The sequence below is a fragment of the Phycodurus eques genome, chromosome 12, assembly GCF_024500275.1.
Source record: "Phycodurus eques isolate BA_2022a chromosome 12, UOR_Pequ_1.1, whole genome shotgun sequence".
Classification (NCBI taxonomy): domain Eukaryota; kingdom Metazoa; phylum Chordata; class Actinopteri; order Syngnathiformes; family Syngnathidae; genus Phycodurus; species Phycodurus eques.
The window spans coordinates 15087802-15114183 of NC_084536.1; the positions used below are offsets into that span (position 1 = coordinate 15087802).

At 40.4% G+C, this 26382-nt stretch overlaps 1 protein-coding gene across 5 annotated transcripts in view; it reads left to right on the forward strand.

Moving 5' to 3' along the window:
• tanc1b (tetratricopeptide repeat, ankyrin repeat and coiled-coil containing 1b) overlaps nucleotides 1-26382 on the forward strand; it is a 126763-nt gene that overhangs the window by 60018 nt on the left and 40363 nt on the right. For all 5 annotated transcript variants that reach the window (XM_061691679.1, XM_061691681.1, XM_061691680.1 and 2 more), the window contains 3 exons: nucleotides 7873-8009; nucleotides 13466-13637; nucleotides 15607-15942. In XM_061691679.1, the coding sequence (XP_061547663.1) occupies nucleotides 7873-8009; nucleotides 13466-13637; nucleotides 15607-15942 (645 nt within the window). The remainder of the gene's footprint in view (nucleotides 1-7872; nucleotides 8010-13465; nucleotides 13638-15606; nucleotides 15943-26382) is intronic.

A 26382-nucleotide genomic window follows, 5' to 3' on the forward strand; every position in this document is an offset into this window, starting at 1 on the left:
TCTGTCTCAGAAAAAGTAGTACCGGTGCATCCCTACAGTCGACAGTATGGATTAATAATGTGTATGTGTTCTATGTATGCATCGATTTAGTTTTTAAGATAGGACCTCTACTAACATTAATTGTATCCACCACTGCATCTCTGACAGTGTCAATACTTATAATATATTTTTTGCTACATGTCTTTTTATTGGATTCCCTTATTGGAGGCCCTCATGATGTAGAGACCATATATATGTGAGGAAAAAAAGGTAAATCAATGTTAACTGTTGCTAATTTATTATTGTAACCTGCATGTTACAAAATGGAGAATGTTGGGAAAAGATTATTCTACATACATGCATTTCTAATTTGACCATCAATGTCATGTAATGTTCTGGCAATGGGGTTAAGTTTGTTTGACTGAATCATATTTCTTCATATTGATGGATTTTCTTTTTCTATTTAGTAATGAACCTCTGTGGCTCAATTTATGTGTAAAACAGCTGTGCAAACCATTCATAAAAGACTGCACAATTGTCAAATCAACATCCATTGTCGCTTCTTAGAATTTATAATCAGCCTTATTGCCATATCTAGAATTCTGGAATGAATTACGTAGATTTATGGCAGCATAGATGAATGGGTCTGTAATTTCTTTTGGAATTTTTGGGTACTGATAATTCAATCTCTTGCCGTGGCATTTAAGGTTATCTGTTAATATTAATAAATGTCTGACAGTTTGGCTGCATGTTCTCTCACTTGATGAAGGTTCATTAATCTGAGCTGCTCATTTTAGCGGACGAAACACTACTCGTAACCACTTTGGCCCGCAACATGGCTAATTAAGTTTTATTTGTATGTACAGTGGTACCTTGAGATACAAGTAACCCAATTTAAAACATTTTTTTAGATATAAGCTGTCGTTCGGACAATTTTTTGGTTTGACTTGTGAGTAAAAACTTGAGATACGAGCGCTGTGTAGTGACCGTGAACTCAACTCATTTCACAACAAGCAGCAGTATGTCATTAACCACAACCACATAGCTTTACCATAAAGGCGGCCACCTTAATGCTAGCACATAATGGGAAACGCCATAAAACAGGCTAATGAATAGCATCAGTGTCACGGTGTTAACAGATCTCACAGGCATATTGTTGGTGTTGGGTGGAATCCTGACATCTCTAAAACTAGCACTTTTCAGGAAACCTAAAAAAAAAACATCATGTTTTGCTGAGTCATTAACATTGCGTCATTTTCAACACTTAAAGATTGGTCAATAATTTGTCAAAATAAAAGACCCACACGATGGCTGACCAGTAGTATGGCTTTGTGAGAAATAAAATATGAACTTGACCAAATTCGGACATAGGAGGTTTCTGCCTGACAGTGACGATATATTCTTCATCCTCTGCGAAGAACGACTAATATTTCTGTTTCTTACTGAGGAGCTGAAGACCGTGTCCATGTACAGTATATTTGTATGTCCTTTTCTTTTTATACTGCCCCGGGTGAGCACACCAGAAGGAACAGAACAATGTCTGTTGACTTGAATCATAAAATGTGGCAAAAACATTTCTTTACATCCTATTTAATTCTGTCATTACTGTATGTTTTTATAAAGTACACTATTCTAAAGTCCTATTTTATTTATTAAAAAACACTACAAACATTTTTGTTGGCTTTTTTAGGAGGTAGGGACAAGCTATTTCTGTTCATTTCAATTGGGAAAGATGCTAAGTGGTACGAAAATCTTTAGTTATAAGCGTGGTCATGGAACGAATTAAACTTGTATCTTCTCCATAGTGTCGTATCATTTTAGATGAGTTTATATATGGTCTCCGGTTGGTCCTGACTGCCTGGAGCATCCAGTCTCATTTTATCACCACCCAACCTTCCTACATATGGTGTAACAAATCCCCGGACACCATTTGTCCATGTTTTAACAGGCATTGTTTTTCTAGCATGAAAGCACACAGTAATACTGTAGTTTCAGTGGGCTCATCACCTGGTACCTTTAAACTCAAATGAGGAGGCAGGATGCATGTTCTCATTGAGGGTTCATTAAAGCGGCCCCACTCTGGTGCTAGTGAAACTCCAGCTGCTAATGAGCAACGGCTGGATTGTATTCTCAGCAGGGAGGGGGCCGGGATAGCTCTTAAGAGCTAGTGTATTCCCACTGTCCTCCCCCTTTATCCTCCATCCTTCTTCATTCTTCCGTCATTGCACCGGAAAACCGCAATTTCACACCTGCTCGTAAATGTTGTATTGTTTTTGTGTTTCCTCTCTCACACTTATAAACACTGAAAAACTAAAGCTATTCTTTGGATCTTTTTTTTTTAATATATCTCTAATGTATGTCAAAATCTAGACGACTGAATTAGAAAATATATATGTTGTTCTACCATTCTAGGCACTAATCTTTTAGGCTGTAGTGTGTTGTGGAGGTGCCATTAAGGAGAAAGATTGCCTCTATATCCACAACATTCACTTTTGATGAACTTTTATGACCAAATCTCTACATTTCATTGAGGTGAGGCAGCAAAAAGGAGAGCTTCAAATGTGCTGAATACGCCTGAAGTGGTCATGTCGACACTCACACGGGGTCAGTTAATAACCTGGATTCATCAAGACGAGGGGAGTTAATTAGAGCCTTTAGAGGCAATCATACCAAGCTGATGTTTCATTAAACTTGGTGGATGGTTGAGCGTGGACCATTTTCTGGAAAATACTGCCATCTTAAAGTCTGTAAATCCAAGTTCGTTATGGTATGGCATAGTGTTACTGTCGTCATTGTACTGAGCAGAATCTATATTGAGACCGGAAGACTTCCCCTGTCCTTGGTGAGTGTGGGGCAGTGCAATATCGCTTACATTACTGTCGTCGGTGGTCACTTTTATTGCACTCGTATATTAATCTGATATATTTACAAGGCCTTGGTCCTCTACACTTGTGTTTATAGGCAAGTGGTACTGCTAATGGCAATGTGGTAGAGGTAGATCCTATAGCAGGTAATGTACTTTAGTGTATTACTCTTAATGCAAGACACATAACAGCTCAAGGAAAAATCCTTGTTTTGGAATCTGCAAAAAAATATGTAAGGAGATTTCTCTACCACTGCCATTCTCCAGCAGTAAGCTATTACAAATACAGTGGTACCTTGATATACGAGTCACCCGACTTATGAGTTTTTCGAAATGCCAGCTGTTATTTGGATGATTTTTTGTTTTTGATATGCGAGCGCAAACTTGAGATATACCTGTATGTTGGCAATGAACTCAATTCAACCACTTAACAATAAGCAGCAATTTGGCAGCTAGTGAACACTTAATCAAAAAACAGGCTTTTAGCTGTTCAATGCCACTTCTAGTTACGGTTTACTATCAAAATATAACAAAGGACAATAACGTGTATATAAAACAACCACAGCTTTGCCGTCGGAAAGTCCACTGAGCTTAATGCTAACACACAATGCAAAATGCCATTGACATGCTAAAGATTAGCATTGGTAGTCACAGCTTTAGAAGCAACATAAATTTGAACACAAATGGTGCAGCAACACATGAAGACAGATAATATAACAATACTCACAGGAATACTAAAAAATACTAATATTACAGTATCTAGTCACAGTAGGAGTAGAAGTGTTATTCTAATTACTGTAATTTCTCGTGTATAATGCTCATTCCCCCCCCTAACCCTCCCCAAAAAATTGTCAAAAGTCAATAGTGCGCATTATACATAGGTATAGGAGAAAATGGAAAAACCTTTCACATTTTTTAAATGTGTGACGCCATCTAGTGGTTATGAAAAAGCGGTACACTTTCATTCCAATATGCCACCGCCACCCAGTGGTTATAAAAAAGGTGTAGCCTACATTTTCATTCCAATATGACAGTGGGTACGTATGACTGCATATATGTAAAGTTATGCTCATAAGTTTACATACCCTGGCAGAATTTGTGCAATTTTGTATTTTTTTAATATGACTGATGAATGAAAACAACCATCATTAATTTATTTATGGTTATGTTTTGTTTAATGATAATGCTTTTCTGAAATGCTTGACCGTTTAATTTGAATCCCATTACAATTAAATTAAATGTGTTTCACCTGGTCCTTCATGTTTTCTTTTAAGAATTGTACCCATACAAATTCTGCATGGGTAATCAAACATATGAGTACAACTGTGTGTTTTCTAATTTACTAAATAAAAGTTGGGCTGTGAATTTCAAAATAAGAGCAACTAAATTAAAAAAAAAAAAAAAGGATTACGTGCTCAAATAAAGTGCTTAACTTCAGAATAATAATAATTAAAAAAATAACAAAATACAGATACTCTCAGCGCCCTTTGCACAATGGTCATTGCACCGGACTATTGCAATATTAGTCATTCGAACTGCTCTAAGTGCTAGAGGACTCTGCATCTTTTTGCAAAATTGTCAAAAAAAAAAAAAATTATGTACCAGCATTACCAGATAACTAGCAACCATTTACTGCTCAGTGACTTTTTTTTTTTTTTTTTCCTCCAAAGTGTTCTGTAAATTGACTGTCTGTTGTCGTACTAGAGCGGCTCCAACTACCGGAGACAAATTCCTTCTGTGTTTTTTAGACATACTTGGCAAATAAAGATGATTCTGATTCTGATAATACTTCATGTTTTGATCATATGGGTAGAAGCAAAATCATGCATTGTAAAAATGCCCTATACATAGGTAGAAGGGTTTTCGAGAATTTTGAGGTCAACTTTGGGAGTGCGTATTATACATGGGTGTGCATTATACACGGGAAATTACGGTAGTTTGTGTGTGCATGACTACTATTATCCTGCCTCCTGGTGGCACACTAAAAAAAGCAGCACAATGAATTGGATTGCAGCATTAAATCATGATGCACAAATTGTTGAACAGAGATTTTGAATCTCCTCTTTCATCTATAACTATTTCAAACAACAAAGAGTGTGTATGAATGGACAAGAAATGATTGTATTATTGTGATTGTTTGAGAAAACATATAAAACCATCACTTGTGGCTGAATTTGACAAAATTCATGTTTTTTATTTTATATTAATTTGTTATTGTTTTAGTTTAGTTAGTTCATTACTTTAGTTAGATATAATTTTGGCAATATCTAAAGTTTTCTATTTCTATTTTATATTTTTATCTATTTGATGTTCACGCTCTGATATTAAAAAAAAAAGTCAGTAGTTACTCACTAGTTACTCGGTATTTGAGTAGTCGCTAACTATTTACTTTTACTCAAGTAAATATTTGCATGACTACGTTTTACTTTTACTTCATTCATATTATTCTAAATTAAAAATATTTTTTGGTCACTAAACCCACCTGTGGAGCTGAAGGCTGGAGCCGAGACCGTTAAATTATTTCAAAATGCACAGCTACTGCACTCATTTTAGTCTTTCAATTTTCAAGAAACATCCACTTTAACCCGCTGAAAAATTATTGAACATAAGCAGGTTGGCAACTCAAGAGTAGATTTTCAGTTCAAGAGCAATTTCATGCCAGTGTTGCAAGTGTGAATCTCAGTTGAATTACTTTTTAATTCAGGGAGTTTTCTGCAACTACTCTGCCACTGGTCAGGCTTGCATTTAATCAAATTCATTGCTAGCGGCAAGTTGAAGAAGATGAAGACGAAGAAGGAGGAGGAGGATAGAAGAAGAATAAGCAAATGAAAAAGGATGGAGGGTTGATGATGGAGAGCAGCGTAATAAGCCTGTGTGTACTTTGGACGTCTGCCTCCACCTCTCTCCTCCCATCTGTTCTTCTGTCTGATTTGTCTTTCATATTCTGTAATTGAGCAGCATAAACTATGCCGTGGATGGATATGATAACATATTTGCATTGGCTTTCTGCCTGAATCTTTAAAGCAACAGTAAGGAATATATGTATATATTTTCAAGAGCTACAAAAAACATCTGCTTAATGACATCATGACTTGCAAACGTTTTTTGCACTCAACTTTAAACAGGAACTGTAGTGACAATATGAGCAGTTACACTAAGCGACTCCTTAAAGCAAAAAACAAAACAAAAACGGAGATGATCGCAGTGTTGGTTTTGTTAAGCCATTGTTACTGCTGTTACTAGTTTGAGTTAGGAACTTTTTAATTTAATTTTACTTCTGCCTGTTTTTTTGTTTCCAATTCCAAAGGTTTGACAGGACTTTCAGCCTGAGACGATATTGACAAACTTTTTGTCAACAATGGACTTTTGAGTTGCATAGTCTGTGACTGCGTGATGCATTTGAATCTTGTCAGTTTGTGATGTTTGACAAGAACAACCATCGAGTGAATATGTAGACTACTACAAGAGATATACTCGTACTCGTAAAAATCCACCGGTACTACTAACAATACCACATCACCAGCCTGACATATAAATGGCAGGTAGGAGCCATGTCAGCCATCTGAAGATACTTTATAGTAAACACAGGTGACAAAACTTTTAGCTGACTGCAAATGTTGACTACAAATGTATGCTCTGCTCTGGAGCCTCCACCCTGCAAACCATCTGGGAAGCACCAGGTTTCGAACCCTATCTCCTGCACCACACTCAACCCGGCCCAAGCCAGTCGCACTCCTGTCAGGAAGCCATGACGCCGCACGTCCAGTAAAGAGAAGTAATAAAGTACCACTTGTTGTCTGAGTCATAAATTGTAGTATTTTTAAGAAACAGTTTTGTATTTCTTTGTACTCACTTCATTGTGTAGTTTATACACAGAAGTAACATGGCATACATATTATTCCTACTTATATATCGACCAGATTCTACATTCTTCTTTGTCTCTTATTTCTATTTTTTTTTCTTATCTACTATATGTACTCCTTTTACGGAGTGCCCCCTAGTGTTCAGAAGGCAACACCACATCACTGAAATGCCTTGTGTTACAGACTACATGTAAGTGAAATGTGTGGCAAAACTGTTGGAAAAACATGCAGTTGGATGTTAAAAAGTCTGTAATGACAATTTGTTACTCTAAAAAGTGTGATTTGCAATGTTCAAGAAAAGTTTGTGTTTTGAACAATATTTGGTTAAAATAAAACACATTTTCATTACAATTGCAAGACAGTATTGGCATTATCAAGTATCAGTACCTGGTATCAGTGAGTACACAAATGCAAGTACTCAGTCTCAGTACATCCTTAACTGCTAAGTTAGCTTTTAAGCTAACTGTTCCTTGTAATTACAAGGTACAGTGTTATACTGTATGTGTTTAAATGTTTGACACTGCATTTGTGATTTATTTAATGTTGGGGTTGTGTGACAGTTAATAATAGATAAGATAGATGCAACCCAAGTGTATATGACTGTATTTGTCTTTAAAAGTAGAGACCATTTTGTTTTCAACATATTAATATTAGACTCATTAGTTCTGCCTCACAGGTTGAGATTGTGGAGGGTAAAGGTTCCACTGTAGACAGACTCTATTTTGGAAATTGATTTGGTGCAACATCTAGGTGGTTTTGAAACTATTATTTTAGGGTAAAATTGTTTCAAATAGCAGGCTGAAAAACACAGAAAAAACAGTTTGCTGTGTTGCCACTGTCCGCTGATTGATATTCAGAGATTCTATGCATGAGTGCTGTAAACAAGCAGAAAGCCCTGGAAAGCAAACACACACACACACAGTCACACCACAAAATCCAGTGCTCGTCCTCCCTCTCGGGGTGTGCAGCACCTGATCAGCAGCTGGATGGTGCAGAGTACAGCTTTTGGCAGCAGCACTCAGGGGAGCATGGCACGCAGTGTCCCAGTGGGAGTCGCGCTAACGTTTTGCCTCTCTCTCTCTCTCTCTCTGTCTCTCTGTCTCTCTGTCTCTCTCTCTCTCTCTCTCTCTCTCTCTTTCTCTTTCTTTCTCACCCCTCGTCCTCTAGAGCGGCAAGTGGAGAAACAGCCAAGCTCCTCCTCCTCCCCCGCCACCCAAGAACTGATGACAAGGCTGGGCTTCTTACTGGGAGAAGGCATCCCGGGTTCGGCGCGCATACCTATGGATGACAAGAATGAAAAGAAGGTATTTGATTTTCTCCAACTCCTCCCCCCTTGTTCGAGCAGCAGCTGCGCCCACCGCTGCAGCACAGAGATAGAGAGGGAGAGGATGACAGAAGAGGAGAGAGGACTTGTGGCAGTGGTTTCAGAGGATTCCCCCCCCCCCCCCGCTTGATTCCTTTTAACCCCGCTTTGTATTATCTTTGGATGGGAATGTAAGTGCCTCCTCTTGACTTTTATCCACTCCAACAAACAAATGTTTGAGATTGCTGTATATAGCTTTATTTCAGTACCAGCTTTTCAGTGTTCTGTGTGTGTGTCAGTAACTTGAGTGTTGTCCCAGGGGCTCTTGAGTATGTAACAACAGTGTCTGAGCCTCGGTCCAGAAATAGTTATGTTGGTGGTCATGAGGTTCAGTTTGGTTGGCTTCGCTAATTAAGAGTTGTGTGCGAAGCAAAGTCTAGCATGATACTCCTTGTATGCAGTCTTTATCAACGGTATTGGCAATGTTTTGGAGCAGGAACGAGCTTTATAGAAGTCATGGAACAACTTTTATACATATTGACATAAGATGAGGGTAGCGATGTTGACTTTTTACATAATGAGAGTCTCTGTGGTCCTCTGCATAAACTATTAAAACTGTGTAGCTAAACAGAGCATTGTGTTTTTAACAGAGTGGAGCCTTGAGATATAAGTTTAATTTGTTTCTCGACCGCGCTTTTAACTCAAAACACTATCATCCTTCCCCATTGAATAAATGGAAATTAATCTGTTCCAGCCCCTACAAAAATGTATATAATGTGTTTTTAGTAAGAAAAATAGTAATCTGAATAATACACTTTATATAAACAATCAGCAATGACAATATAAAATAGAAAGTAAAGAAATGAAGCAGTTTTTGACACATTTTGTGCCTAATTTTAATGGACATTGTGCTGCACCTTCTGGTGTGCACAGCGTGGCTTCCTAGGGGTAGTATAATACAGACATACACGGAGATGGTCACTCTTCAGTTCGCTGCAGTAATACTGGTGGTATTAGTCGTTCGTCGTAAAGGATAATGAATATATGCCTTTGAGTGTTATATCGTATTTATGTTATATTGCCTTGTACATGTGTTGCTTAACCGTTTGTATTCAAATATACGTCGCATAAAGGATTATACCCCTGCAACACCAATGCTATTCGTTAGCCAGTCGTTGGTGTTTTGCATTGTTTGTTAGCTTCAAGCCAAATAGGCTTGTTAGCTGAAGCTGAAGCTATGTGATTGTTTCAAATTTACAATGTGTAATTCTCTGTTTTGTTTAGTTTGGCTTCAACTAGGAGTGACAATAAACAGTTTGAAGCCTCTTTTTTGAACAAATGTTCATTATCTGCCAAACCGCTGTTTGTTGTGAAGTGAGTTGAGTTCACTGGCACCATATAGCGCTCGCATCTCAATTTTTTTGCCCACAACTCAAAAGAAAAACTTGACCGAACAACGACTCTTATCCCTAAAAACTCGTAAGTCGGGTCATTCGTATCCCAAGGCAGCACTGTACTTCTGCATTCCCCATTTACTTTTTTTTAACACTCTCAAATCAAGAATCACAGATCACTGTTACCTAATGGTTTGAGCAGCATTCCTGGATTACAACCAGTTAGAGGTTGATTCCGTCTCAACTACTTGACATCAGCTAAGGGAAGTTGAGCTACTTTCACGCATCGGCATCAGAATTATTTTACAGCACTGCCATGGTAGCAGGAGCTACGAATATTTAGCGAGAGATTCTGCCATCCCTTATTTGATCGTTCGAATAGTAATTTTAAAGATCAAAACATGAAACTTGAAGTACACGTACAACGTACAGAAATGGCTGTGACCAGTACATAGCAGTATAGTGATAGTAATAATTGTTGTTTGTTTTTCAGATGAAAGGGGAACTCACAAAATTTGGGAGATGTGTGCTTTTCATTGGCCAGCGGCCATATTCAAAATCAGCATCAAGTGCCCATTACCAATAGATAAAACGAGCTCTTCATTTAAAAGCTATTTGGTGCAAAATACTAAAGACACCCAGAAACAGTTGTCCAGTTCATTTTGATTAAGTTTAGTAATCAGTGTGGTGTTTTGCCCTGCGATTAGCTGGCGACCAGTCAAGGGTGAAGCCCGCCTCTTGACCAATTCAGTTGGGATAGGCTCCAGCTGCCCCGCGACCCTAATGAGGACAAGCACTATAGAAAATGGATGGATGGATGGATTTGGACCGTTGCAAATTTTAAGTGTTTGTGGCTAGGACGTTCTTACAAGCTTACAGTGTTTTGTAAAGACTTAGAATACTTGTCAAAAGCAGTGGTTGAACTGGATAACCCGCATAGATTCAGATTGTTATGGTTGTCACGCAGCTGCTGTATGGTTGTCACACATGCTCAGTGGCCTGGGCAACATGCCATTTGTTCTACAAAGCAGATATTTTTAAAAACAGGTGAACTTTTCCCAAGACGTATTTTGATTCACCCAGGCATAAAAGTGTGTCATCTTTTGTCAAGCATTTGTGTGTTGTTCCTGCATTATCTCAATCAGTAATGAACTTCATTATTCACCATTATTATTCACCACTCATCCTCAATTTAGCTTCCAAATTGTGTTTTGACTGGCAGTGCTTATTAGTTGAGGTTTAGCAGCTGTGGAATGATTCACCAAAACCTTGATTGGTTTTATATTATTGAATCCCACCTGGGGAACTCAAGGGATACATTTGGATCTGCTCAAGAGATTTTTTTTCTCATCTCAAAGTTTCATTTGGATCATGTTCAAATTTTGTATGGTCGTAACAGATCTCCATATGGGCCCAAACTGTTAATTCTTTCTGTCATTGGTTCCATATACTGACCTTATGGTTAGTTTGCCAGTCCTGACAAATGACGTTCAGGCACGCTCAGTTACCGCCATACTTACTGTTTTTAATGTAATCCTTTTTCATACAAATATTTACTGTAGTTATGACTTTTCTGCAATAGGCATAGACAATAGTGCGTCCCGAGTCTTTCGACTTAAATACAACATATTTAAATACAAATAGGGGTATCTCGTAGGGGTGGAACTACATCACAAACTGTTGAAATACTTGTATTGTACAACCCCAATTCCAATGAAGTTGGGACGTTGTGTTAAACAAATAAAAACAGAATACAATGATTTGCAAATCATGTTCAACCTATATCTAATTGAATACACAACAAAGACAAGATATTTAATGTTCAAACTGATAAACTTCATTGTTTTTAGCAAATAATCATTAACTTTGAATTTTATGACTGCAACACGTTCCAAAATAGCTGGGACAGGGTCATGTTTAGCACTGTGTTACATCACCTTTTCTTTTAACAACATTCAATAAACGTTTGGGAACTGAGGACACTAATTGTTGAAGCTTTCTAGGTGGAATTAGTTCCCATTCTTGCTTGATGTACAGCTTCAGCTGTTCAACAGTCCGGGGTCTCCGTTGTCGTATTTTACGCTTCATAATGCTCCACACATTTTCAATGGGAGGCAGGTCTGGACTGGAGGCAGGCCAGTCTAGTACCTGCACTTTACTACAAAGCCACACTGTTGTGCAGAATGTGGTTTGGCATTGTCTTGCTAAAATAAGCAGGGGCGTCCATGAAAACGACGTTGCTTGGATGGCAGCATATGTTTCTCCAAAACCTGTATGTACCTTTCAGCATTAATGGTGCCTTCACAGATGTGTAAGTTACCCATACCATTGGGACTAACACAGCCCCATACCATCGCAGATGCTGGCTTTTGAACTTTGCGTCTATAACAGTCCGGATGGTTATTTTCCTCTTTGGCCTGGAGGACACGGCGTCCACAATTTCCACAAACAATTTGAAATGTGGACTCGTCGGACCACAGAACAGTTTTCCACTTTGCATCGGTCCATCTTAGATGAGCTTAGGCCCAGACAAGCCGGCGGCGTTTCTGGGTGTTGTTGATAAATGGCTTTTGCTTTGCATAATAGAGTTTCAAGTTTCACTTACGGATGTAGCGCTGAGCTGTATTTACTGACATTGGTTTTCTGAAGTGTTCCTGAGCCCACGTGGTGATATCCTTTACACATTGATGTCGGTTTTTGATGCAGTGCCGCATGAGGGATCGAAGGTCACGGGCATTCAATATTGGGTTTCGGCCTTGCCGCTTACATGCAGTGATTTCTCCAGATTCCCTGAACCTTTTGATGATATTATGGACCGTAGATGATGAAATCCCTAAATTGCTTGCAATTGTACGTTGAGGAACATTGTCCTTAAACTGACTATTTTCTCACGCACTTGTTCACAAAGAGGTGAACCTCGCCCCATCTTTGCTTGTGAATGACTGAGCAATTCAGGGAAACTCCTTTTATACCCAATCATGGCACCCACCTGTTCCAAATTAGCCTGTTCACCTGTGGGATGTTCCAAACAGGTGTTTGATGAGCATTCCTCAACTTTTTCAGTCTTTTTTGCCACCTGTCCCAGCTTTTTTGGAAAGTGTTGCAGCCATAAAATTCTAAGTTAATGATTAAGTTTATCAGTTTGAACATTAAATATCTTGTCTTTGTAGTGTATTCAATTAAATATAGGTTGGACATGATTTGCAAATCATTGTATTCTGTTTTTATTTATGTTTAACACAACTTCCCAACTTCATTGGAATTGGGGTTGTACATACATATTTACCTACCTATGTTTTCTTTGTGTTTGAATCAGTGAAGCACAGAACAATGGTCCTCTTTAACATCTGTATTGTTGTTAACCAGACTTTCTCATACTTTGTGAAATAATGCCATCCTTTCTGTTGCATATTAAGTGAAGCAGTAATATATAAGTGCTGCTCTGTTCATTTTCTTCTGCACCAAATATATGCTGCATCCTCCACTGCTGCATAGGGCAGCATGGATTCAGTCACCGTATTAGTTGTGGGTTAGCCCTGTCTCAAAGCTGCATTGCTAAGGTCTTTTTTAAATTTATTTATTTATTAATGCTGCAGTTACTCTTTCCTATCTCACAGCTCCAATCACCTCCTCTCCTTGAATCACTCAACAGACACATTTAGGTGATGTCTCTGTTAACACTTGATACACCTTGGTCCACATCAATTGCAAAGTTTTATGGTGTTATTTGTAAAGCAAAGCAAAGCACATTTATTTACTGTATATAGCACATTTCATACACAAGGTAACTCAATGTGCTTTACATGTTTAAAATAATTTAAAAACAAAGAAAAAAACAGCTTATTAACATTTAAAACAAAGAGAAAATTAAAAATACAATTAAAACAACATACAGTGCAAGAAATATTTAACGGTGGATGTGTCTGTGCCAATACCGTATGTCTTTACTCGTACTCGTAAAAATGCTCCAGTACTTTGTTCCACTTGGTAAGTCAATTTGCTGGACACGTTCCCTGTTTATCCATCAACTTTCTCTCATTCCCTGTGCTATGTGAAAAACCAGGGTATCAGCCCCTGCTCCACACTGACCAGCAGCACCGCATCGCCCTCCACAGACAGCCCGTGTTCCACACTCAACAGTACCACGAGCCGACCCGCTCTAAGCCACACCAGCCCCTGTGGGACCATCACCAGCCCGAGCTCCACGCTCGAGAGTAAGGATAGCGGAATCATAGGTAACAGGGGCTCCTTTGTATTCGTTCTGAAAATATATTTGACAGTGAGAGCCAGAAAATGCATCCGACTCTTTGTCAGAAGATGTGATAGACATGCTGAAAAAAATTGCTGGTTATTATATGTGTAATAGCAATAAGCAATAACAAAAATGTCTTTCTAGTCAGTGATTTGTCAGATGTGTTGCAGACTTAAAACTCTTACAATTATAGGCTGTTGACCTTTCACTCTTATTTTTATGCAGTGTATTGCATCCACAGAGATGCTACTTGCGATTATCACTCTGCTTCTACACCCGCGGTTGACGTTTCATTGATTTTTAAACTACATGTTGAATATTAAGGTGGAGAAATCACTAGCAAACTTTAGGACCATGTCGGGATGCCGAGTACCAATCTTACTAAGCTCAGTGGACAAAACAGATGATGGTCCGGCAGAGCAAACGACATAACACAACAGTTTGGATTTTTAATACGGCAGCGTCTACAGTCTTCAAAGAGCACAATTAGCATGAGTCTGTCATCCTGTCTCCCCAGAGCAATTCATAGCAGGCTGATAAATAATTTATGGATGCTGCCATATAATACACACCAGTCATGGCAACTGGCCAGGAAGAGACATGCTGTCGGGTAACATTTATAGTTGGTGTCCATAGAGCTTCTTCAATTTTTGTTAAATCTGGTGAGAGGATTTTTATGACATTTCTGAACAACATCACATCTTTCTCCATAATGAAACCAGAACATGGGAAAACAAAACAATGGTAGGTTGTTTCCAGTAGTCAGATTCTTGATTCTTGCGATTACCGGTTCTTACCCTTTTGATTTTTTTGCTCAGACTCTGAATTTCAAAAGCACATTAATCTGATTTAGCAAAGTCAGATTAATCGCCTTGGTGGAATTACAGAGACTTTGAAATATAGTTTTGGTCCGTTTCGTATTGAGACAACTGAAGTGGGATATTTACAACTGACTGCAACCATCTCTAAATGGTGAGACTATTGATAGTTTTGTATGATCAAAGATTAACGCAGTGGTCACTAAGACATGGTCACCACCCTTTTGTATTGATGTTGACGTGACCAGTTGCCTGTCCTCATGTTAGTATGGTCCCTTGACTCAGAATTTGGATAGTGTGGAAGGCTGAGCTGGCCTTTGAAGCTTAAAAGATTTCTTCTCATGACCTGTCTTTACCCAATAAAACAATGTGACATATGCTTTGGTAAATTGCACTACATCCATGATGACCTCCGCTATAGCAAAACACCTCCAGGCAGCATTATTCTCATCACTAGAAGAATGTCAAGAAAGCAGGCGTTTGTAACATTTAGAGATATTATCCCATTTCAAAGTACAACAGTGCCTTCAGATACAAGTGACATGCCTATTTTATACTTTGACGTACGAGCAAAAAATTGAAATACGAGTGTTGTATGGTGGCAGTGAACTCAACTCACTTCACCACAAGCAGCAATCTGGAAGTTAGTGAATAATTTTTCAAAAAAGAGGCTTCAATCTGTTTATTGCCACTCCTAGTTGAAGTTTACTGTCAAACTATACATACGACAGTTACATATTGTGTATTTAATACAACCACATACAGTAGTAAAGTCTATTTAGCTTAATGCTAACAAACGATGCAAAACACGAAGGACAAGGCTACCAAATAGCATTGATGGCTCGGTCTTAAAACCCTTTAAGCAACGGATACTTGAACACAGTGGTGCAACAGATTAATGGCATTACCATTCATTTCAATGGGGAAAGATGATTTTCGATATGAGTTCCTAGCGTGGTCATGGAACTAATTAAATTCGTAGCTCAAAGCACCACTGCACATCCATTCTTTGGTGTAGTTGATTGGATCCCTCTACTGATAATTGTTGAAACAATACAAAATAGGTTTTGGAGAAGAATGTTTTACCAGCATGTACACACACACAATTTCTTCTCTACATCTGCCCAATCCCAGCCACCATCACCAGTTCCTCGGAAAATGATGACCGCAGCGGCTCCAGCCTAGAGTGGAGCAAGGATGGCAGCCTGAGAGGCAACAGTCGCCATGGACTGGCGCAGACGATGCGGGCTGACACCTGCTCTCCTGTGGCAGAGGAAGACTCCAACGGTGCTTCCGCCACACCCGCCGACAACACTGCCAGAACAGACCAGCAGCTGCAGCAGCACAGTAGCGTGTCGGCATCGGCAATAGGACCTCCACAACCATCATGTCACATGTCTGAGGGACCAAATCAATACTCACAACAGACATCCTCTCTTCTAATGATGCCCAGGCCCAACTCTGTTGCAGGTAAAACTCTTTTTATTTTTATATTTAGGAGCCACCAATCAGATTTACCTCTACAGTTTAGTTCAGTTTGTCGTGGTACGGTTCAGATCAGTAAATCTTGATCAGTGTATGTAGGCAGGATGGCGATAACTGTCAGCTATGTTTGTAGACCAGTGATTCCCAACCTGAGGCAGCTAATGGGTACCGGCTGGCCAAGCAGAATGCAGCTTTGGTGGTCGCTGAAGTAAAAACATAGGCATGGGAGGAGTTCGGTGAGGCCATGGAAAAAGACTTCCGGACGGCTTTGAGGAAATTCTGGTCCACCATCCCACGTCTCTGGAGGGAGAAGCAGTGCCCCACCAACACTGTGTATAGTGGGGATGGGGCGCTGCTGACCACGACTCGGGACGTTGTGAGTCGGTGGGGAGAGTACTTCGAAGACCTCCTAAATTCCACCGACACGCCTTCCCATGAGGAAGCAGAGTCTGGGTTCTCTAAGGCGGGATCTCCTATCTCTGGGGTTGAGGCCACCAAGGTGGTTAAAAAGCTCCTCGGTGGCAAGGCCCTGGGGGTGGATGAGATTCGTCCAAAGTTCCTAAAGGCTCTGGATGTTGTGGGGCTGTCCTGGTTGACACGCTTCTGCAACATCGCGTGGACATCGGGGACAGTGCCTCTGGATTGGCAGACTGGAATGGTGGTCTTCTTTTTTAAGAAGGGGGACTGGAGGGTGTGTTCCAACTACAGGGGGATCAAACTCCCCAACCTCCCTGGTAAGGTCTACTCACGGGTGCTGGAGAGGAGGGTCCGTCTGGAAGTCGAATCTCAGATTCAGGATGAGCAGTGTGGTTTTCGTCCTGGCCGTGGAACAGTGGACCAACTCTACACCCTGTGCAGGGTCCTCGAGGGTGGATGGGAGTTTGCCCAACCAGTCTTCCTGTGTTTTGTGGACTTGGCGAAGGTGTTCGACCGTGTCCCTTGGGGAGTCCTGTGGGGGGTGCTTCTGGAGTATGGGGTATCGAACCCCCTAATTTGGGCTGTTCGGTCCCTGTACGACCGGTGTCAGAGCTTGGTCTGCATTGCCAGCAGTAAGTCGGACTCGTTTCTGGTGAGGGTTGGACTCCACCAATTCTACACTTTGTCACCGATTCTGTTCATAACTTTTATGGACAGAATTTCTAGGCGCAGCCGAGGCATAGAGGGTGTCCGGGTTCGTGGCTTCAGAATTGCATCTCTGCTTTTTGCAGATGATGTGGTTCTGTTCGCTTCATCAAGCCGTGATCTCCAATTCTCACTGGAGCGGTTCGCACCCGAGTGTGAAGTGGCTGGGATGAAAATCAGCACCTCCAAATCTGAGACCATGGTCCTCAGTCGGAAAAGGGTGACGTGTCCTCTCCGGATCGGGGATGAGATCCTGCCCCAAGTGGAGGAGTTCAAGTATCTTGGGGTATTGTTCACGAGTGAGGGAAGAATGGAACGGGAGCTCAACAGGCGGATCAGTGCAGCGTCTGCAGTGATGCAGACTTTGTATCGGTCCGTTGTGGAAAAGAAGGAGCTAAGCCGAAAAGCGAAGGTCTCAATTTACCGGTCGATCTACGTTCTACGAGCTTTGGGTCGTGACGGAAAGAACGAAATCCCGGATACAAGCGGCCGAAATACTCTGCAGGGTGTCCTGGCTCTCCCTTAGAGATAGGGTGAGAAGCTCGGTCATCTGCGAGGATCTCCGAGCCGCTGCTCCTCCACATCGAGAGGAGCCAGATGAGGTGGCTGGGGCATCTGATTCGGATGCCTCCCGGACGCCTCCCTGGTGATGTGTTCCGGGCACGTCCCACGGTGTTCCGGGGACAACCCATGACACGCTGGAGAGACTGTCTTTCGGCTGGCCTAGGAACGCCTCGGGATCCCCCGGAAGAGCTGGAGGAAGTGGCTGGGGAGAGGGAAGTCTGGGCGTCCCTGCTCAAGCTACTGCCCCCGCGACCCGACCTCGGATAAGCGGTAGAAAATGGATGGATGAATGGATGATTCCCAACCAATGTGCTGTGAGCACTCTTCAGGTGTGGCGTGAGAAATTATCAAATTTTACTTAATTGCGCAAAAAAATGTTTATTTCCAGAAATAATGTATCTTTATTCATCTATTTATGCCAGTGAGGCATAGTGACAGACAAAACAAAGAAATGCTCTTTTATTTGATGGCAGGAAATACATACACACAATAATTAATGTATCCACCTTTTGTGACATTTTGTTTGTTGGTGTGCCGTGAGATTTTTCAATTGTAAAATATGTGCCTTGGCTCCATAAAGGTTGGAAATCACTGTTGTAGACTGACATCACAGCAGTGTGACAGCATGTTTCTTGCCAATAAATTCAACAGCGATATCGCTGTTGTAGATCCATCCATCTGTCATAAACTATGATATTACAAGCCTTTAGTGTTGTTCCCCCTTCCACTCTCATGTTATATTGTAACATAGAAGTGACTATTCTTTCTGACCAATCAAAAGAGTATGTCTAGCTCCCCCCAACACAAGCAAACCGTACACTACTGCTACGACTGGTACCTCAACCACATGGTTGGCTAGTGTGCTACCCTTTACAGTGAACCCCAGTTTGTCACGGGATATTTTCCAGACCCACCCAAGATAGGTGAAAATCCACAATATGATGAGACCATACCAAACAACATTTTCAAAAATCCTTTAGCTTTCCCACACGCTGTCAAGAAATCTGAGACTATCACAGCAAAAAGAAGACTCTCGCTCGCAAAGTTCTCCAAATAAGAGACAAAGTGTGCTTTCTGTTCTGTCTTTGTGTTTTTGTTGCTCTCGGTTTAAGTTTACCCTCCCAGTTTAAGAACTGGCTTATTCAACACCAGGTCTACGATATACGACACGAGTTAACATAAACACGTTAGGTCATTTAATATAGCCTACCACTATTATAATTCCACCACAGTTGTTCAAGGATAGACAAATCCGCTGGTGCAGTTTCAATCCCTTTATTGAACAAACGGTGGGAAAACAAACACGTTATAAGCACATTTATTATATATATATATACCAATAATAAAATAAATATATGGTCGCTACTTCGTGGATTTTTGTCTACAATGAGCGTCTACTACAGATATAACTATTTTGCTTCTGGAACAGATCCATCCATCATCACTCCATTTTCTGAGCCGCTTATCCTCATAAGGGTCGCGGGAGTGCTGAAGCCTATCCCAGCTATCATCGGGCAGGAGGCGGGGTACACCCTGAACTGGTTGCCAGCCAATCGCAGGGCACATACAAACAAACAACCATCCGCACTCACATTCACACCTACGGGCAATTGAGAGGCTTCAATAAACCTACCATGCATGTTTTTGGGATGTGGGAGGAAACCGGAGTGCCCGGAGAGAACCCACGCAGGCACGGGGAGAACATGCAAACTCCACACAGGCGGGGCTGGGGATTGAACCCCGATCCTCAGAACTGTGAGTCAGACGCTCTAACCAGTTGAACACTGTGCCGCCGCTTCAGGAACAGATTAATTATATTTCCATTCATTTCAATGGAAAACATTGCCCCGATTTGCGAACGTTTCATGTTGCAAACGGGATCACAGAGCGAATTGTTACGCGAGGTTTCACCGTACTATTCTGTAGGCGTGCACGTGAAAATTCAGACCTGCTTATGTATGTAAAAACCCATAAAAACTGATCGCTTTAAAAATCTGCCATATAGCTTGGGCGCTCATAATGAACCGCAATATAGCAGGGGCACTGTAAAACAAAAACGCCCCAAACTCAACTGTGCTGCTTGGTTAAAACAGTATGCACTACAAGAGACCCAGTAGCCTAATAACCTTGCTCATGTTGGCACTGAAGTAGAGCCGTACTTGTCTCATGGGTGCGTTCAAGTGTAGCTGTGATAAGTTGCTGAAACGGAAGTATGTTGGAACTTCTTGTACAGTAAAAGGAAATGCGACAGGACAGAAAAACCAGACATGCAGCTGTAAAGTCAACTGAGGATTTTAGTTGCGGTATCAGCCAGTAGTGCAGCATAAGGATTATGCATCTGTTGTGTTTTGTTCCTTGACTTACTGCAAACCACTGTGTGACTGATCTGTTCTGCATTCCTGCCTCGGAACGTCCTTTTTATGGCCGAGTGCGCGGCTGTGACAGTTGATATTCCTTGCTACCCCCCCTTGCCCCCCACTCTCACCCGTCTTCAGTCACCAGTGGTCTCTCCTGCCGCTTCCCTCAATTTTTGTTGTTACTGCGTTTGACCTTGGAGTTTTGTTTGCTATTTTAACATATTTTTAAAAAGCCCCAACTCATGTATGAATGTCTGCAGCCCGTAATCAAGTCATCACCAGGCGGTCATGGTTTTGCTTAGCATCAGAGGAGAGGAGAGTCCAGCATTGGCCACACTCTGAGAAGTTATTATTCTCCGTTGAATATAGGATGATTCTTTGATTCTGTAAGTATGTGAATTATGGACTGCTGCAGGGTAGTTTACAGCGCTACATAAAATATCACACTGGTCATCTTAATCCACACTAGGAACTGGTTCACATGCTGAGTATGACAGCAGACCGACAGCCTGAGGCACCAGTGAAAAGTTAGACTAAAAACATTTGCACACATTTTATTCTGGATATTTTTCCCACATATCATTTGAAACTGTGCCCACATTGCAATTATAAGGTTGTCATTGACTCACTCTTTTGTGGTCCCAAGAGTCCTGAACCTTTTTACCTCTTCTTGACATTAATAAGAATGGCGTGGAGACATAAAAGCTCTTAAACCGAACAGGCCAGAAAACATCTGACAGTTGTGCGCGTGGGTTTGTGTGCTCCTCTTTTTGTTTGTGTGTGTGTGTGTGTGTGTGTGTGTGTGTGTGTACCAAGAGTTTATGGGCTTATGTCATAGTTATGCAGCATTGCCCTCTGGGGTACCTTCACAAGTCACACCTAAAATTTCACACTGTGCGACAAAGTCCTTAGGAAGGAAATCAAGGACATGGGAAGAAGGATTCATTTACACACAATTACGATGGGCTGTATTAAGTTTCAGTTGGGAGGAATTGTACTTAACATAGAATATGTTCTATCCTATATAGAATATGTTCTATCGTAAAGCAATTAGTGAGGACAGTGCAGTTTTTACTTCCTTCGTTTTATGTACAAAAACCTTAGTTTTTTCAACGCACGGCTCTACGTACTGAAAGGCTTTTAATTTGTTAATGTTATCATTATTTAATTGATTATTTTGCTCATACAGGTTCCCGCTATTTAGCGGTTCATCATGGTTCATCATTTGCTCCCTGTGTTGCAAATTCTTTTAAGTGGTCTTATGGATTTTCGCAGTATGCAGCGGTGCCTCAAGTTTAATTTGTTGCGTGACCACGCTCGTAACTCAAAACACACCTCAAATTATCTTTCCCCCTTTGAAATGAATATAAATACTATTAATCGATTCCAGCCTCCCATAAAAACAGAAAACATTTTTGTAATTTGTTTTTAATGAGCTATGATAAAGAATTAAACTATTCTTGTCACATGTAAAGAAGTAAACTATTCTTGTCACATATTATTGCTTCCATTCAATGGACAATATGCTGCTCCTTCTGGTGTGCGCATCTTGGCCACCCAATGCAGACCTACGGCAATACATGGAACTGGTCAAAACTCCTCAGTAAGCCGCAGCAATATTAGTCTTTTTTTAACAGAATATTAAGAATATATGCCTGTGAGTATTGTTATATTGTCTGTCTACATGTGTTGGTACACCATTGGCTGTGTTCAAATACGCTTACAATGTGTTTAAAAAGTATATTGTAATAAGTTTGTGTTTTAAGTGTGTGGCAGGGGTAAATTTTCGACTCCTATATGACTTATTGTGTATATGTTTATCGATTATCGTTACATGTTTCATCACTGGTAGCCTTCTGCGGTGGCATCGCAAAAAAGAAAAAAGTCAACTTTAGTAACTACTTGTGGAGTGAAGCTATTAGATACATACTGAGCTCAAGACTTGATAATATCATGGGTGATAAGCCCAAATTTGACTTTTGAAGCGTACCTTTTCCCAAAAATTATTTGTTCTTGACAGGAGAAAGTATTTTTTGTAGTTCTGCAGTGGTGCAGACAGCTATATAGAATTTTATCACCTTTGATCATGCTGAGCATGATGAAACACATCAATTTCCACTAGGTAAGTACCAGCACCTGTGGTCTTGGGTCTCAATCCTCATATTTCACCTCCTGGCTGGCAGCACCTATTCTCTCGATTAAATTATTTGTATGAGAACCATCTTTGCTTCATGATGCCTTGGTTCACTAAAATATAGGTGTTGTAGTCATATGCTGCCTCTATGGAATAGGACCAAAGCAAAGTCAAAAATATCTATGAAGCCTTCTGAACAATTTTGCTCAATCAGTTCATCTTGTATTTATTGCCAGAGCTTGTAGGAAACTTCAGGAGTGTGTGGATTCTGCATGCACCAAAACTGGCATGCAGAAGATTGTACTTTGCATTATTAATCAGTAACATATGGGCTATTTTGTTTATAGCTGGACACACAGGTGCTTCCTATTTTCAGTGGTTGCTTAGATCCAATCAATGCTGGTCATTACAAATCAAAATAGGTAGCTACTTGAAGATTAGAAACACACACACACACTAAAAATAGCAGTCTTTTTTTGTTTTTGTTTTTTTACATTGCTGACCAATTGGGTTTCTTGTCCTCGATTCTCTGTTGACCATTCTCTTAATTATACTGTAGGTATTTGGAATTACATATTCGACTTTCGCCTTTTTAAAAGGATGATAGAGTCAAGGAGCCATATTTGTTTTTGCCACTGGAATCCCATATTTAAGTGTGAGTCGCTTGTAGTTGAGGTATATGGTGTATAAGAGGTGATGCTCCAGTTCATCTGTGGTGTTCAGCGATTCAGCAGAGCTTTGTGGTATTGCCCAGGATGAGGCTCACTCCAATTTCCTTGTTCTTCCTTTCCAAGGTATAGTGTTTTCTACATTGTGTATAACGATACTATAGCAGAGCTAGAATATTTTGTCCTGCTCGGCATCTCGTTATGTCTGTGGATTGTTGACAAGTAAGGTCTTGAATGCAGCTTTGTATGCAGCTCCCATATGTGTTTTATTACAAGGCCTGAAGTCATCTTCACCTGATCTGTGACGTATTTAAGGACATCACGCAGTAATCGTCACAAGATGCTGAAGTATGACTCAAAAGTATTTTAATTTTGGCTGGACCATGAATGTTGTCATTCCAAACAATGTCACCTTGTTTAAAGACAGAGGCCTTTATCGTCAGTGTGTTGTGATAGATTGCCGTTGTCATGGACTTCATGAATTGACTGAGACACGGAGCTCTGTAAGTGGTTTCCCGAAAAGACGGCACAAATAAAACTCCAGCTTTCCAAAAAAGGTCACAGTGACATCTGATGAAATGTCCTTTCTCTGAGAATTCTTTGTGTCTATATGTCACTGTAGCAGGGCGCTTAAAGGGGCGCATTGTCAACTAACCACTGTCACAGTAGAGCCTACTTAAGTCCGCTAGATGGTACCCAGTGGACTGGGGAGGATCTAAACTGTGTACATTTCACAAGATTACAAAACATTGCTGAGATTTTATTTGAACCCAATGGTGGGGAAATTCTCATTTAAACCTGAATAATAGAAAAGACATTTAGAAAAAAGCAAGTAAATTAATCAATATAGGAAATATATACTGTACATGTAAAAAAAAGTTAAAAATAGTGACAGGGTTTTTTGCACAATTTCCATGAATTAAATACACATCAACTAATATAGATACTACTTTAAAGGCAGATCCTATCCCAGCTTTAATGTCCATTGGCTAATTAGCTGATGATGTTATTTAAAAATGGTAATGATAGAATAGAAAATCCATCTTGTGTTATATTGTAGTCTGGCAGCTGGGATAGATGCCCATGTAATCATAAAACCTTTATTTATTTATTAACTACTTCCAATGTTTGAGGTAACAATTTACAATAATATTCTCAACAGCTGTTAAATAATATTTAAAAATAATACAATGTGTATATTATACCCTTGATCGTGAGCAACAAACAGTGATGAATGTGGAAGAGTATACAACCTTGCATAAAGGTAGACAACATTTTATTCTTAACGTTGACTTAATGTTGACGTAGACATACTGTATACTACAGAATCACGTGTACTACAACAACACATTTCTCCTGAATATTTTGGTTGAAGGGCGCCACAGAGTGGTTAGCAAAGCCGCCTCACAGTTCTGAGGTCGGAGGTTTGAATCCAGATTCTAGCCTTCCCGTGTGTTTGCCTGTTCTCCGGGTACTCGGGTTTATTCGCATATTTAAAAAAACGTGCTTTAAGATAAAACTACTTGTACATCCACAACAACCTGCGGGAGATCGGAGCATCCTTTGGCTAATATTAGAATAAAGCACTTAATGGAGCATTACTTCAAACACACAGCTGTCAACACAGAGACAAATGTGCAGAAATACAGAGGAGCCTGAAAAGTTGAACAACCCAAAAAGTGGCTGCAGTTCAACCAAAATACAGTATGTCCCACGTTTGAAAAATGTGCATGTTAAGTCCATTAAAGACCAAATTGTCCATTGGTGTGCTGGTGGCTGTGAATGCTTGTTTGTCTATACAGTATGTCCACTGCGATCTGATGGCGACCAGTCCTGGTTGTACCGTTTCTCACCAAAAGTCAGCTCCAGCACACCCGCGACCGTTCTGAACATACACGGTGTAAAAAAATGAATGGATGAATGGATTTTGGTTGAACTCCAAATTCACGACCACTGAAATGAGTAGAGTTACTGTAATTATTCATCAGCAGTCCTCCTTGGAGGCTGCATGCTAATTTATTGCTCTTTCTGTCTTACTTGAATCTAATCACAATGCTGCTCTATAATAAAAATTCAAGTCACAATGTAGTTCTGTAGGAATAGCTGAATGAAAGAAGATGGTTTCTGGGCCTGAGCACTGATCTTACATTTGCTATCTTGCAGACAAGGGCCGGAATGAATCAAAAGTGGGTTTCAACAGAAAGCAGAAAAGGAGTTGGAGATTTTTGGGTCTGTATAAAATCGTGCCTAACAAGGAAGATTACTTGATGGATGACAAATGGAAAAATTTCTATCATGCTGAATGTGTAATTTCGAAAGAGCACGTAAAAGTAACATTTATGCTTTATCACTAGAGAGTTCTCGAGGGAAGCTCCTCTAATAATCAGTGTTGGCCATGTGTAGTTTTATCCTGCTTTGGACCCTTTACAGTTTAATTGTCTCCTTTTAATTGTCCCCCAGTCTTCTCTTTCATAAGCCTCTCACTAAACCCTCACCTGACTCCATTGATTAATTCCACACTTTTTCTACTCATTTCAAACTGAGATCAAACACTGGAAACCAGAGTTCTTGTTTTTTTCATCAGCGCATCCAGCAGATCACCCTTTTCCACAGCCTTCATTCATGCCTTCAGAACTGTGTACAGAAGTACAATACATGGTGGTGAGGGCAGGCATGGTGACACTCTTCTGCAAAGCGTCGCATTCATTTAGCGACTGCAAGTGAGAGAGTGAGGGCAGCCGAGCCTTCCACTCAGCAGCTGAATGCTGTCAGTGTGCCTGCATGGGAGCACTGGGGCACAGCAATTGCTTTTGTGGCCTCAGTGAGCTCATCCACTGGCAGTCTTCTCCCGAGACTTAGCTAAGGAGCTGAATGAACCCCACTTGCATACGGGCCCATTTTATGCTGGGAAAAACTGACTTTTTCTTTGAATTTCCACCACTCTGATGTAAGTCACTATTTGTTCTGTATTTCATTTGTTCAAATTATATGAAGACTAGCTTCTGTTAATGACTAGACAAATCGGTAAAACTAGCCAAGAGGGCCTTGTCTTGTTTAAACTTTTCATCAAACTTGTATTAATGTCAGCTTCCTCTATTATCCTTTTATAGGTGAACAGAGTATTAATTAGTTGGATGTTACAGAGGAAGTGACTGACCCACAGAGTGAAAAAGAGAAGAATTGAGTGTTTGTGACAGCTTCTCTGGTTGAGGCTCTGATAAAGTAGTGCTCGCTGGTTTTGATTCTGCCCTTCAACAGGAGTAAGCATGTGTCACCATGGCAATCAATTTGGGAGTGGTAATGGTATATCTTGCTCTCCTAAAATACATTCCCCAAGTATTACACCGACAGTTTTTTGAAAGATGATTGAATGTTACGTATTCGTCATCAGCCTGATTGTTGTTTGATTCACATATGGTGTGCGGTCTGTTTTTTGCAACATGCTGAGGGAACGCATTGAGCTTTTTAGCAGTCATCTGCAACTTTCTGTGGCTTGCAAGATATTTTTTCCCTCCACACTCGTATAAGAGGTAAAGGTAATATAACCTCTGTATGGGGAAAGAGAAGCTGAGAAATGAGA